The sequence below is a fragment of the Eptatretus burgeri genome, chromosome 14, assembly GCF_056783735.1.
Source record: "Eptatretus burgeri isolate ZD-2024b chromosome 14, Ebu_testis_v1, whole genome shotgun sequence".
NCBI classification, from domain to species: domain Eukaryota; kingdom Metazoa; phylum Chordata; class Myxini; order Myxiniformes; family Myxinidae; genus Eptatretus; species Eptatretus burgeri.
The window spans coordinates 33,454,218-33,469,880 of NC_140974.1; the positions used below are offsets into that span (position 1 = coordinate 33,454,218).

The 15,663-nt window shown below is 42.0% G+C and overlaps 2 protein-coding genes across 5 annotated transcripts in view; both read right to left on the bottom strand.

The window, feature by feature from the left end:
- Positions 1 to 12,475, bottom strand: part of DIPK2A (divergent protein kinase domain 2A) — a 59,066-nt gene extending 46,591 nt beyond the window's left edge. For 2 of the 4 annotated variants that reach the window (XR_015051122.1, XM_085854305.1), the window contains exon 1: positions 12,321 to 12,475. The gene's annotated coding sequence lies outside the window, so the exon portion shown is untranslated. Of the gene's footprint in view, positions 1 to 1,261; positions 1,655 to 12,320 lie in introns of all 4 variants that reach the window. The other 2 variants (XM_085854306.1, XM_085854307.1) reach the window with 2 other exon arrangements.
- Positions 1 to 15,663, bottom strand: part of LOC147012939 (uncharacterized) — a gene marked incomplete at its 3' end in the record, with an annotated part of 59,404 nt that overhangs the window by 16,937 nt on the left and 26,804 nt on the right. Inside the window, 2 exon segments of the mRNA XM_085853463.1 lie at positions 1,003 to 1,176; positions 1,358 to 1,654. Of these exon segments, the coding sequence (XP_085709589.1) occupies positions 1,003 to 1,176; positions 1,358 to 1,654 (471 nt within the window).

Consider the following 15,663-nt stretch of genomic DNA (forward strand, 5'->3'; position numbering starts at 1 on the left):
CACCATTACCCCAAAAGCTATTTTCTGCAATATCTTTGCAACTATGCATGGTAATGTCACAAACATGGTGTCTAGACCTATGTTTTCATGGTCAATGATTACGATAAAGACATTTAAAAAGTTTTCACATGTATATATTTTGCCTGAATGTAAATTATTTGCAGCTGCTGTCTTGCGCAGGTGTGGGATCACAAGGTTCTTAACTCAAGGTCGAGCATTACCCAGCTCTATGATGCCAGCCGGATTCTGCTGGAACTCATGAGCCATGACGTGGGTGTCTCGGTGTCCATTGGGAATTGAAACCAGGAGGTCAAAATTGTCGAACCACCCAAAGATTGGCCCCACCCTCCGTTCAAAGCCCATGGCATGATGTAGCACACTCCTCTTTTCACCCGCAAATTTTGCAGCTGATTTGCGGAAACGTATGATCTCGTCATAGGACACTATGAAACCGTGATCATGTAGGAGCTTGATCAACTCTGAACTCCCACACCTGTGGTGAAGCTTCACTGCCAGACCCAGCTTTGTCTGGGTTCTAGTGCCTGTGATGTGACTTTGTACAGCTTGGGTTAGACTGAGGGACTTTTTTGTCACCTCCCCCCCCCCCCCGAAACCAATTCTGAAATTATCTTGAGCAGTGTGGTGCTAGTTTGTTTGAGTGTGTTGTTGTACGTGAATTCTCCGAGATCATAGTTTGCACTATTGTAATGTACAGCTCGTGCCTCACCTTTGACCTGCCTTACCACAGCGTCCACACTATCTTCGTCAACTGAATCGACCTCGACCAGCTTCAAGGATTTACCCACAAGATGCCTAAACCCTACAACTGAGGCACAACCCTCCATACGTATAACGACAATGTCATTACCTAAATAGTTTGTGAGATTTTGGAACATCTGCCTGGGAGATAACAATCCACCTAAACTACAGTACATATCATGTAATTCAATAGCTGTCCATGTACAGAGTTGTTGGTTAGCATACAGTCATGTCATTAATTACCGAATTCAGAGCATCATCATCGATTACATCAGAGTTCAATGACAAATTGGTATACTTAGGAATAACCATGAACGCATCATAACACTTCTTATGGTATTGCGCGTCTGCGGCAGGTAAATCTGTAAGAACACCTTTGATGCGGATTTCAACCTTTCTACCCCAATCATCATTTATCTGCTCACATAAATCTAAAAGTACATCTTTCAAAGGTGTAAGGCCAGGGCGATCACTGGTCTCGCACTGGATTATACGCTCCCACCTGTCAGGGTGTTTGGGGTCTTTAGGAAGACAGTCATCACCACAGATCAAACAATGTTTTTTTTAATTGAAACGTTGGAAGTTGAGACCTTCTTACTCTGCTAGTCTCTGGTTCACTCTCTGTTGTTGAAAAGTCTTCTTTCCTTTTCTTGGCTATATACTTAGCCACATTCTGTTTAGATGTGCAAGTACAGTAACACGTCTTATGACATTCCACAGATGAATTCTCTCCCTGCGAGTCTAAAATGGCCTGTAACTTGACATGAACATCATCGTCACCCCTCTCTTTACTCCGCTGAATCATTGTCCTGATGCCTTGGACTCTGACTGTCTGATGGGGTCCCTTCTCACGGCAGATCGGGAGGAGACACGTTTCGCTAGCCATCTCGATCACCTGGAAAGAGAATTGAGTATGTTTTGAGAGCCGCCACAGTTATGTCATATATATATATATATATATATATATATATATATATATATATATATATATATATATATATAATAAATATATACATGTGATAACTTTTTACATGGCTTTATCACAATCCTTGACCATGAAAACATAAGTCTCGACACCATGTTTGTGTCATTATCATTCATAGTTGCAAATATACTGAAGAAAATAGGTTTTTCGGTAATGGCGGCAATTAATTTACATACAGAAAAAATAAATACATGTGATAACTTTTTTATGCCTTCATCGTAATGCTTGACCATGAAACATACGTTGAGACATCATTTTTGTGACATTATCATGCATAGTTGCAAAGATATTGAAGAAAATAGTTTTTCCGTAATGGTGGCCCTAATTTGCATATTAAAAAAAATGCCCAAAGTTGTTTCGAGGACAACCAAGCTGAATTGCTTCAGGGTCCCCATGGGATAGCAAATTCACCAAAAAACCTTATACTATATTGCCAGGTTCTCCAAATGGCAAATGGACTATTAAAGGGGAACCCAAACACAATATTTTTATGCCTCCACTGATGAACTTAACATTGACGGACGGACAGACAACCTGAAAACATAATGCCATTATGTTTTCAGATTGTCCGTCCATGCTAATTTTCTCTGTTTTCTCTGCAACCAATTATCCAATTGACACTAAATTTTCACCATTGGTGCGCCTCCACATGTAGAATGTTCTAATGAGAATTATGACATTCTAGGTCATGTGGTGTGACAGCGGTGTTGGAAAAAAGGAAAATTTGGACCTCTGTTTGTGCAAAACCGCTCCATGCAAAAATTGAAACTTGGCACATGTGAAGTTAAAAATGTGTGATTTTTTTGTGATGTCATCGGTGACTTTGTATGACATCATAATTGCATACGTTGAATGCTTTATCTGATCATTCTGAAAAATTTGAGGGTCATCTAAGCCTTAATGTAATTTGGGAAAAAATGATGTCGTTAGTCACGTGGTTCAGCAGCCATATTGTTTTGAACATAAAAACCTTCAAAAATCTTCTTCTCCGAAACGGCTGAACACATTGAGTCGAAATTTTACAGGTATGATCGACTATCAATGAGGAACAAACGTTATTGAACTATGACATTATAGGTCACGTGGTTTTGCAGCTATACTGGATTTACCCTCAAACCTTTAAAAATCATCTTCTCCAGAACAGCTGGAAAGATCGAAGGAAAAACTTCACCCACATGTTCCCCAAGCCTTGCGCATACCAGAATGTTTATGAATAATTAATAGGTCACATGGTCTGGCAGCCATACTGGATTGAAAAAAAAATCTTTAAAAAATTCTCTCGAACCACTTCATCAATCGACATGAAACGTCACAATTATGATCTAGTAGTCATGCGGAATAGGTGTTCTAAATTTCATCCTGATCGGACGCATGGTCTGGCAGCCAGAATTATTTAATATTTTGAATCTGGGTTCAGGGATTTAAATCAAACTTGTTTTATGATGTCATAGGTGGCTTCGTTATGATGTCATAATTGCATACGTTGAACGTTTTATCCGATTAGTATGAAAATTTTTGTGGGTCATCTATGGGTAAATTGTAATGGGTGGGGGAATTGATGACAACATCGGTCATGTGGTTTGGCAGCCATATTGTTTTTAACATAACTTTCAAAAATCTTCTTCTCCGAAAAGGCTGAACAGATCGAGGCGAAACTTAACAGGTATGATCGCCTATCCATGAGGAACAAAAAGTTCTCCACTTATGATGTCATAGGTCACGTGGTTTGGCAGCTACGATTTTTTGAGGAATAAACCTGTAAAAATCTTCTTCTCCAGAACAGCTTGACAAATTGAGGGGAAACTTCACACACGTATTCCCCAAGCCTTGGGGATACCGGGGTGTTCACAAATTATAATTAATAGGTCAAATGGTTTGGCAGCTATATTGGTAGGAACGAGAATCTTAAAAAAAAATTATTTCTTGAACCGCTTCATCAATCGACGTGAAATGTCACAGTTAGGATCTAGTAGTCATTGGGAATATAAGTTTTAAATTTCAACCTGATTGGACGCATGGTCTGGCTGCCAGAATTATTTAATATTTTGAATCTGGGTTCAGGCATTTAAATCAAACTTGGTACAAGTATGTATAATGACGTAATAACGTGGGCGGAGACATATCTAGTAACGTCGCGACATCAAAGAGTGCCGCCCTCCTTTTTTTCTGAAACCAATGAAAAAAAATTAATCACAGCCTAATTTAAACAGAAAAAATTTTTGATTATTTTTGCTCATCACAAAGTGCTGAAAGAAACGCCCTAAAGTGTCGATTTTCACCAGTGATGTCACACCTTGAACCCACCTTGATCCAAATGGTGGCTTACATAGAGAAACAGTGTATTTAGAGCTCAGATTCCGATAGTGATTCCACTGTCAGTAGCAACTCTGAAGGTTCTCAGTATGTCGAAACTGATCAGTGGGATTTTGAAGAAACTATTGGAGACAAATTAGTGCTGGAAATGCTTTTTGGGGAAATATGGAGTAATATCATTTCGAGCCTTGTATGAGTGATTCAGACGAAGATGGTGACAACGGAGATGTGAGTGAAGATGAAAACGCCAATCGCATGTTCACTACAGATTCATAGGTTTTGTTTTTTTTCCATTCAATTGACAATTCAGAAGGGATTTTGTATGAATTGATAAATCAGTTATACAACTCCAGCAGAAACATGGCACGACACAGCATGGCCATGACATGGACACGGCACGACACAGCACACAGAGTGCTGTGTCATGTCATGTCCGTGCCATGTTGATGACCTTCCCCAGTGGAGGAGGGAGTGGTGCGAGGGGGAAGTTGGGTGTGGTTATTGTGGGGGCATGGTTGATTGTGGAAGGGGTGTATAGGTTGGTGGTGGGTATTGTGGGGATGATGGTTGATTGTGGAGGGGGGAGGAGGGGTGTGGGATGGTGGTGGGCATTGTGGGGTGATGCTTGATGGGGGATGTTGGAGAGGGGGGGGTGGCATGGTGGTGGGCATTGTAGGGATGATGGTTGATGGGGGATTGTGGAGTGAGGGGTGGAACCCTGAAAGTTTTGGCATCTGAGGTCAAATCCTCTCAGAGGAGTAGATGATGATACATACATACTTTCTCTCCACTATAAATCGATGGTGGTTCATTTAATTTGTAGAAATTTGTGACGATAATAGATAATTATTTTCAGGTGCACTTGAGGTAACTGCCGGGCAATGGTAACAGGTGTTTGAGTCACCATTCAAATCACCCGTGTACATGTGCTGGTAGCCCAGTAGAGATGGTGTTACAGTTTCGAGCAACGGCTGTTTATTCAGCTTAATCGTGGGGATGGCATCCTCTCTCAATTGTGGCAGATAACCACAAGATCTAGCCATCTCTTTTGTTTCATAACAGTTCTCTGTAAAATGTTCCGAGCACAAAACCGAACATTTTGTAGGCCCGATCCACATTCGGGTATTTCGGACAAACCTCGTCCAATTTATGGCAAGCATAGAGTCTTTCTACAATTGGTGTAGCAGGAAACCATCTCGGTTTGTATTACTATACAAGCACCAAGGATGCAATGACTCGGCATATTTATGGAAAATCGAAAATGATTCGCCGTTTGAGTGAAATCGTAACGTGATGTAACTCGGAGACAGTACAAATCTGGTGGTCGACTTTCAGGTGTGGCATCACGGCTAAACGTGAAGAAGAATATTTCGACTTTTAATCATAAAATTACCTGCTTTATAAATCATACACTGAAAAGAGACACATCACATCTATTTTATCGGGTATCAAAGGATGGATTAGCGTTGAGGTGGTATAAGCGTTTGGGTTCCCCTTTAAACAGTTAACTGGCAAACACACACACACACACACACACACACACCTTTTAAATGTGAGCAAGGAAGCAGCATGTACTATTTGAAAAAAAAAATCATTGAGGTGACTCAGCTGGAGCTTGAACCACCAAACTCTCAGACTCAGAGTGGACACTATGACACCACTTAGTACTTTATGATTTTATAAGCTTGTATCTTGGTAAAATTTTTTGAGGATTTGTGTTGTATAAACCTATGGAGTGTCCATGACAAATGGAAACTTCTTGATAATAATTGGGAAACATGAAATATTTTGGAAGTACAATTCATGGTGAGAGGTCTACAATGAATCTGGGAGGTCTGTGGTTCGAACCCCAGCTGAGTTGTATTAAGCACTTCAAAAATTGTACATGCTGCTTCCTTGCTCGACACTCAGCATTTACAAAGGATAGAGCACGGACAAACCCCATGGATTGAGATCCATGGAGATGGTGTTAATTCCTCAATTGCCTCACTGAATGTGGATGGAAAAGGAATGTCGTAAAGATGGCTAGTACCCAGAGTGCTCTGGGGAAGGGATGTCACTTCCACCAAGCTCAGTGGACGTGTTTGTATGAAGACAAGTCCAGTTTTGTCTCATGGATTTGTCTACATGCATGTGTAATTTCTGTTGAAACTTCTCCACGAGCCATGTCTTCTGTAGAAAATTAAACTAAAGAATACTTCGAAGCATAAAGAACCCTTCCATTTAATGAGAATGATTCCAATAATATTGATGACTGAAAACCAAAGCCTTCAAGATCATTTCAATCTCCCACAATGAAGCAGAGTTCATGGGCTTATCACAGACAGGTCGGTGGTCTCTGTCTTCCACCACCTCCTTTATGGTTTTGCACTCTCTGCTCTTTCCATGATTGATCCCCCCCCAGGTTCCTACAGGGCACCACATGGACCACCATAAACCTTCTAGTGGAACTACCTAAATCCAGGATCATTGCTCACCTTCACTCATTCATTCCTCATTTTTTCCCACCTGTGGAACAAACTTCCACATCCTCTTCAATATCATTATTCCCTCCAGATCTTCAGGACAGTTGTTCATCACCATCTCAGATCATCCCCCATCCAAAACCATAATGTTTTATACCACCACCCGTCAAGCCCACCTCTTTCCAATTTTTCCTTCCGGAGGGTTCACGGCTGTATTTGGACGTGTGATGTATCTATCTTGTCCAAGTCTCCCTACATTTTGTCCCTCAACCCTGTTGTTGGTGTAGTCCCCCTCTCTTTCTGCTATTACATCGTGATCCATTCTTTCTCGCCCCTTCACGAACCTTGACTTTGCATCCAAAATAAATTGTAAAATAATCCACTGTTAAAGACGAATATCAAAAGTTCATGTGCACCAAGGGGGATGAGCGCAATAACCGAGAGATTAAAGTAGTTACTGAGAAGAAAGAAGGACCGAGGAGTACTCATCGAGCAAAGCTTATCCTTCAGTTACCATCTAGAGCTGATGCTGCAGAGAACAAACTCCTGGTTAGGGATCATTCGAAGAGCCTTCTCGTCACGAGATAGAAAGGGATTTGTTCTGCTGTGCAAATCAATTGCACATCCAACAATGGAATACTGCAATGCAATCTACTCCACTATATATAATAAGGATGAAGACAGTGTTGAGAAGGTAGGGTCGAGGGTAATCCGACTGGTGACAGAACTCCGTAGACTAGAATGCCTGGAAAGATCGAACGTGCTATGCCTTACACACTTGAGAATATACCTGACAGATAGTGGAGGTGATCCAAAATTTCAAGATCTTCCGAGGACTAGAAAGGTAGACTATGACAAGTTTTTTATGTATTAGATGAATCATCCAGGAAGAGAGGTCATTCTCTGAAGCAATGTGGACATGTCAGGTGTTTGGACATGTGATGTGAACATGAAGTATTTGGACGTGTGATGTGGACACGTCAGGTGTTTGGACATGTGATGTGAACATGAGGTATTTGGACGTGTGATGTGGACACATCAGTTATTTGGACATGTGATGTGGACACATGAGGTATTTAGACGTGTGATGTGAACGCGTGAGGTATTTGGACGTGTGATGCGGACACGTGAGGTATTTGGACGTGTGGTGTGGACACGTGAGGTATTTGGACATGTGGTGTGGACACGTGAGGTATTTGGACGTGTGGTGTGGACACGTGAGGTATTTGGACGTGTGGTGTGGACACGTGAGGTATTTGGACGTGTGATGTGGACACGTGAGGTATTTGGACGTGTGATGTGAACACGTGAGGTATTTGGACGTGTGATGTGGACACGTGAGGCATTTGGACGTGTGATGTGGACACGTGAGGCATTTGGACGTGTGATGTGGACACGTGAGGTATTTGGACGTGTGATGTGGGCATGTGAGGTATTTGGGTGTGTGTTGTGGACATGTGAGGTATTTGGACGTGTGATGTGGACACGTGAGGTATTTGGACATGTGATGTGGACATGTGGGGTATTTGGGTGTGTGTTGTGGACATGTGAGGTATTTGGACGTGTGATGTGGACACGTGAGGTATTTGGACGTGTGATGTGGGCACGTGAGGTATTTGGACGTGTGATGTGGACATGTGGGGTATTTGGACGTGTGATATGGACATGTGAGGTGGACATGTGGGGTATTTGGGTGTGTGCTGTGGACATGTGAGGTATTTGGACGTGTGATGTGGGCACGTGAGGTATTTGGACATGTTATGTGGACATGTGAGGTATTTGGACGTGTGATGTGGATACGTGAGGTATTTGGACGTGTGATGTGGACATGTCAAGTATTTGGACATGTGAGGTATTTGGATGTGTGATGTGGACATATGAGGTATTTGGACATGTGATGTGGACATGTGGGATATTTGGATGTGTGATATGGACATGTGAGGTATTTGGTGATGTGATGTGGAAATGTCAGGTATTTGGACATGTCATCAGTGCTTTGGTGAGTCACATAGCACAGGGTGTTACACATGAAATATTTATCGATTATAATCAAATTATCAAACTATGAAGGACACATAAATAAGGCTGATACCGCTGCATGGAGGAAAGTCTAACATTTTGTTTCATCAAGGTTGCCAATATGTCCACCATTTCGATGGAGCTGTTTGCACATTGTCTAGAACCTTTCCCATGAAGTAACTCAGTTAATAGGTTGTCTGCAATCTCAGATCGGTGCTTTCTGGTTATCCACAATAACAATAAATCATGGTGGTGGTGGGAGGAGGGGTATGTTGTAGATGTCGTAAATTTGCTCCTTAAGGAAACCCCGATAAGAAGTCACACTGATTAAGGTCCCGTGGTAGGTGCACCACACCAATGCATGGTGTGAGTGAATCCCATTCCTGTTGAAATAAATGGCGTCGCATTGGAAAATGTCCATGTCGCACACAAAGAGTCGTCTCTGTAGCATTTCCATAGACATCTCTATGAGCAGAGCAAGGCTCCATCACTGTGTTTAAAGATGGGGCACCAGTGACAAGTCGAACACTTTCATGGGAGAATAAAAATCAAAAGTTTCGTGTTCTACTCGGGTCATCAATAAATAACAATAATAATAACAACTACAACTGCCACTTTATAACTGCTGGCAGTGATGACCGGGTACCCAGACGTCCAGCTTTGATATAACATGATACTTAGACGATAGTTGCAAAGTTTTGCTTCGATAGGATAAGTGGTTCCAGAGAAAACATTATTTAATATTGATAAAAATACTGTCCTGCTTTGATATAACGCGGGACTGACGAGTTACGGAGCGAGTTACACAAACTGTTCAATCTATCTATTGCGTATGCAGTTAGCCCTTTTTCCTGGGAACATTGTCGGTATCAATTGAATTACTACTCCAGTACTCTCAAACGCATTTAGGTGCAGCCAAGTGAGGAAACAAAAAATTCTAAAAGTTCTTCGATTCAAATAATTAAATATTTCCGGCTGCCAAACCATGTGACCAATCGGGTTGAAATTTAAAATGTACTTTCCGCATGTCAGCTAGATTATAATTATGAAGTTTCACATTCAATGATGCAGCGGATCGAGAGTAAATATTATTTAATATTTTCCTTCAATCCAATATGGCTGCCAAATGATGTGTCATACATCAAAAGTAGGTGGAAGTTTTTTTGTTTGCCATGGATAAGCGGTCATACTTATAAAGTTTTGCCTTGATCTGTTCAGCCATTTCAGAGAAGAAGACTTTTAAAGTTTTAAATTTGCAATCCAATATGGCTGCCATACCACGTGACCTATTACATCATAAATTTAAATTCTCCATCTAATGGGGTAGCGCATCATGTTTTTTTTAAGCTTCGTGTTGATCGGACAAGGAGCATTTTTCTATCCAAGATGGCCACCAAACCATGTGACCTGTGCCATCATAATTTTTACCATATATGCAGACATGAGGGTAAATAATTGCAAAGTTTCACTTTAATAGGGTATGTGGTTCCAGAGAAAACAATATTTAATATTTTCCTTAAATCTATAATGGCTGCCAAACCATGTGACCTATCAATTATTCATTAACAAAGTTAAATCCCCTGCTGAAGAAGACTATGTGTGTGAAGTTTCCCTTTGATCGGACAAGCCGTTCTGGAGAATATGTTTGAAGGTTTTAGGGTAAATTCAATATGGCCACCAAACCATGTGACCTATCAATTATTCATTAACAAAGTTAAATCCCCTGCTGAAGAAGACTATGTGTGTGAAGTTTCTCTTTGATCGGACAAGCCGTTCTGGAGAATATGTTTGAAGGTTTTAGGGTAAATTCAATATGGCCACCAAACCATGTGACCTATCAATTAGAAATTAACAAACTTGTAAAAGGATGTGTTGGGGAAAGTGTGTGTGAAGTTTTGCCTAAATCTGTCCAGCGTTCTGGAGAAGGAGATTTAAAAAATTTATTAATTTTCAATCCAATATAGCTGAGGAACCATGTGACCGATGACATCATAAATTTAAATTCTGCCTCTAATGTGGTAGGGGAACACATGTGTGAAGTTTCGTGTGAATCGGTTGAGGTACGCCTTTCCATCCAAGATGACCACCAAACCACGTGACTTGTGACGTCATAATTTTTACCATTTAGTGTATGTAGCCATGGCGTTAGATAATTGCAACGTTTCGCTTCGATAGGTTAAGTGGTTGCAGAGAAAACATTGTTTAATATTTTTCTTCAATCCAATATGGTTGCCAAACCATGTGACCTATCAATTATTCATTAACAAAACTATATTCCCAACCCAAGAAGAATGCGTGTGTGAAGGTTCCTTTTGATCTGACTAGCCGTTCTGGAGAAGATGTTTGAAGATTTTAGGGTAAATTCAATATGGCCACCAAACCATGTGACCGATCAATAAGAAATAAAAAAAATTGTAAAAGGATGTCATGGAGAATGTTTGTGTAAAGTTTCGCCTCAATCTATCCAGCCGTTCTGGAGAAGAAGATATCTTTAAAAAAAAATTCAAAACAATATGGCTGCCGAACGAAGTTACCTATGACATTATCATAATTTTTTTTTTCTGCAGTGAATTGTTGCGTCGATGACGCTCAAGAAATTTCAGATTTTTCCCAAGCAGTGTTCTACCTGTCAAATTTTCACCGTCACCGATGACGTCACGACAAATCACACGTGTTCCCCATGGGGAGTTCATTAAAATGTATGAAACGAAAAAAAATTTCCATTGGACGGTTTCAGAGATACAGAGGTCCAAAGTTTTTTGTTTTTTTCAAGATGGCGCCCGTACCACATGACCTACGTCATAATTAACAATTGAGTATGCTATCTAAAAAGATACATACTACGGCGAAAATTTTGTGTCGATCGGACTTACCGTTCCTGGGAAAATGATTTTAAAATCGAAAACACCCACAAATTGCCGGCGGAAAAAGAAATATAATAATAAGAAATAAACAAGCCGGGAGGCAACGATGGATCGCGGGATTTATTGAGGAAGCCCTACCGTAAAAACCTATCTTCCGTCAAAATTGACCAAATCAAATCGGATTTTTTATATGTTGTACTTATGGACATTACGCACAGCTTCTAGGAAATGAAATTGCGAGATAAAAATAAAAATAAATAAAAAGTTCAAGTGGTCATGGCTCCGCCCACAAGGGGCGTGGGACGCCCCTCGTACAAAAAGACACAACTAGACCATGATATCTAGCTTGTGACCAAGTTTCACCAATATCGCATCAAACATCATGGAGCTATGCTCTGGAGAGAGTCACAAACAGACAGACAGACACAACGAAAATAGTGGTCACTGCTGACGCCCGTAAACCAAAACAGAAGAAAAACAATGGGTTCCCCAGTCCATCGGACTGGGTACCCGAATAATAATAATAACAAATCATAACGTTTTACCTGGAACACCAAACACACATGAAACGTTTGTAGCTCAATCAGGGACTACCCGGATTGGTGTTCGGACCAGAATCTTCAAATGATGAACTGACACTTCATGATAATCAAGATCCGTTCAAGGTGTCAAAATCGGAAAAATTTCCATCATAAATATTCCCCTTTGAGATAATTTTAATCCCGATTTTAATAAATAAATAAACAAACAAATCTATGTCCCGATCAGCATGTGGTCACGGATCTGTAACCGAGTGTAACGAGTGCAATGTATCCCAAATCCTCCCAAATGCTGTGAAAAGGCCACAGGGTTCACGGGGACAGACGATCGGGAAGGCAGAACAGGATGATCGAAATGTAAAGAGAGCTCTTATACCTTCTCTTCTCATCGATTCCACGGTCGGCTTCAAAGTGCAGGTGGAAAGGTGTTCTGACCCCCGAGTAAAGGTGAGGAAAGTGTGGAGACCGTCAGACACAAGAACCACAGAAAAAAGAAGAAGAAGAAGAAGAAGAAGAAGAAGAAAAGAAAAAGAAGAAGAAGAAGAATAAGACGAAGAAGAAGAAGACGAAGAAGAAGAAGACGAAGAAGAAGAAGACGAAGAAGAAGAAGAACCCGATTCGAGTTTGAGAGCAACATATCTGTCAATCATCATCATCGAGCCACGCCCTTATAATGCCTCAGATCATTCTCCCAACGGATTATAACTAAACCGAATTTACACATTTAAATCAGAGTACGCGACACATATTAGTAATTACTACCAACATCTGAGGTATTCAACGTAAATACAAACCTCAACACTCAAGCACGGGATAAAATAACTCATTACACCGCTATGGCCGACAATAACTGTGTAAAACTGGAAGTCTGTTAAACTGGCGTTTCCAGAATTTTTTTTTTTTGAGAAACACAGTTTGTGTTAATCGCTTTAATATGGCGCCTCCTCGATATCCCAATGATTAAGGGTAGTTAATCAACTTAACCCTCAAACATTTCGTCCTTGCAGTCAATTTGGATTCTTACCACCTGTGACGTCACCAAAACAAGCGTCAAGGACACGATCAGGCTGGAAACGTCATGGAGTCGAGCTCCCTGCTTTGCAGGACTCCTTCAGCGGAGCTTCTCACCCAAGGCAAGATGCAATCTCTGCATCCAACGATGACCTTCAGCAGCGCACCCTCCTCTTTACAAAACATCGCACAAATGCAAATTTCCATTTAATGGCTTTAAATTACAAACCAGTTGCTTTTGGAAAAAATTAAAAGTTTAACAGACGATGAACAAAGATTTGAAATGTTTTAAAGTTTGACATCCAGCTCTTTAAGGCCTTATTCCAGATTCACACGGAGCTGACATGATTATGGGTATGTGGCCCCAGGTTCAAATTCCCAATGAAATTACAGAAGGACCTTTGGTGTAGCGAGGAGGAGGCCGTTCAGCCCATCATGCCTACGCTGCACCACCCACAGAATCATCACCCAACACACATGAAACCAATATCACCCATACCCCTGTATTTCCAATGCATCCAGGCACCCATTTAAATCACATTTAAACGTATCCACCCCTCCACTGCCACTACCTTTCTGGGGAGACCATTCCATACATTAACAAGATCAGGTAAGCACAGGTATGGGAGCATGCGGCGGAGCAGCACGTTGCTGCGTCCACTTTCCGCCGGTCCTCCAGGAGCCTCCGTCTGGCCATCCCCCGGGCAGATGCCTGGCTCACCCCCATCTCCTGGAGGCCCCCTCGACTCACGAGGCTCCGTCGCTGAGAGAATCTGGTGAGCAGGATCAGCATCAGGAAAACGAGCCACATGTCCATACAGCCGCAGCTGATGCTCACGGACCATGCAGGTAACAAATCTCATTTGAGTCTCCCTCAGCAACTGCTCGTTGGACACAAAGATAAGTATACTGGCTCGAGGTGAGTAATATACCAATACCAGGACAATGGAGAATGACAGGAGTGGAACTTTTTAACATAAATTGCAGAGTGTAAATTTCCCTTGAACGACCCATCCACCCTCGAAGAGCACATTGACCATTGAAGAAGACTGCGGATTATAATTCTGCTCACCACTGAGCCTTCGCTTCGCTAGTCCCATTAATACTCTTGATGATGGACATTTACAATCTGTTTGATGTTGCCCTTAAAAGTTTATGTACTCTGGACACGGCAGGAATTGAAGGTCATTGTTCGAGGGGTACAAGTGAAGCGGCCTTATCGAGGTTCCTTAGGAGATCGAAGGCACGAGTCGCTTTTTTGTGTGCATCGTCGAGGCTCGTGGAAGAGCGAGAATGAGCAGGGTTCGATTTGATGAGGGGGAGGATGGGAGGGATTTACGTGGCTTTTTTTTTTTAGCCCTGTCAGTGGGGGGTTGGGGGGGATAGGATAAATATATCACCCTCCCCCCCCCCCCAGCAAAATATTTTGGCTTCATGGTCATTGAATTCGTGAAATTTTAACGTATGATATTATTTTAAATTATAAATATATGCCGCATCCTTTTTGAGCACAAACTGATTTTAAAAAGCTTGCTCGAACCACACAAACAGTGTAAGATCAGCAGAACATCGTGGTAAACATGATTGTTATGAAATGCAATGGAGTTTGGCTTCACTGGATCCGGATCATGCTGTGAGGAAATATATTGTACAAGCAAATACCACCCGTTGCTTTGCTGACGGGAATACTACAGGGATGTGGGAGAAAAAGAGGGGAGGAAGAAGGAGAGGGTGGGAGAGAGGAGGGGAGAGTGAGGCGGTGGTGAGGGGGGGAGAGGGATGAGTGAGGAGGTGGAGTCGGATTGAGAAAGGAGGGAGGAGGAGAGAGGAGGGATGGAGGAACAAGGATGGAGGGAGAGTGAGGAGGAGTGGAGAAGTGAGGAGGGAGCAGAGTAAGGAGGGGTGCGGGAAGGGAAGGCAGCGAGAGGTGAATGGAAGGGAAGGCAGACAAGCGGTGGAGCATTAATTAGGATTCATACTTTCTCATCAAAATGTTGCTGCATAGAATAAAAGTAAAGTTGGAAACAAAAAAATGTCTGAAATCCATTTTATTCCGGTCATACTATAAATACTGCCCAGAGAGAAACACTACCGAGACATGTCCAGAGATAAACACAGTCCGGAAACAAACACCACCTAGAGACAAACACTGCTCGGAGACAAACATCACCTGGACGCGTCTTGAGCCAAGCTGTCTGGAGACAAATACTGCCCGGACGTTTCTGGAGCCAAGCTGTCTGGAGACAAACTCCACTCAGACACGTCCGGAGGCAAACTCCCATCCAGACATATCCAGAGACAAACACCACCCAGACACGTCCGGAGACAAACTCCAGTCCAGACATGTCCGGAGATAAACATCACCCAGACACATCCGGAGACAAACACCATCTGGACATCATCACTGCCTGGACACGTCCCGAGAGAGGAGAGAGACAGAGAGATGTGTTGGAGGGTGCTGCTCTGTTTTAGTTGGTGGCAAAGCGAGGATGTAACAGAGAGAGAGAAAGAGAGAGAAAAAGAGAGAGAGAGAGAGAGAGAGAGAGAGAGAGAGAGAGAAAGAGAGAGAGACAGAGAGAGAGAGAGAGAGAAAGAGAGAGAGAGAGAGAGAGAGAGAGAGAGAGAGAGAGAGAGAGAGAGAGAGAGAGAGAGAGAGAGAGAGAGAGAGAGAGAGAGAGAGAGAGAGAGAGAGAGAGAGAGAGAGAGAG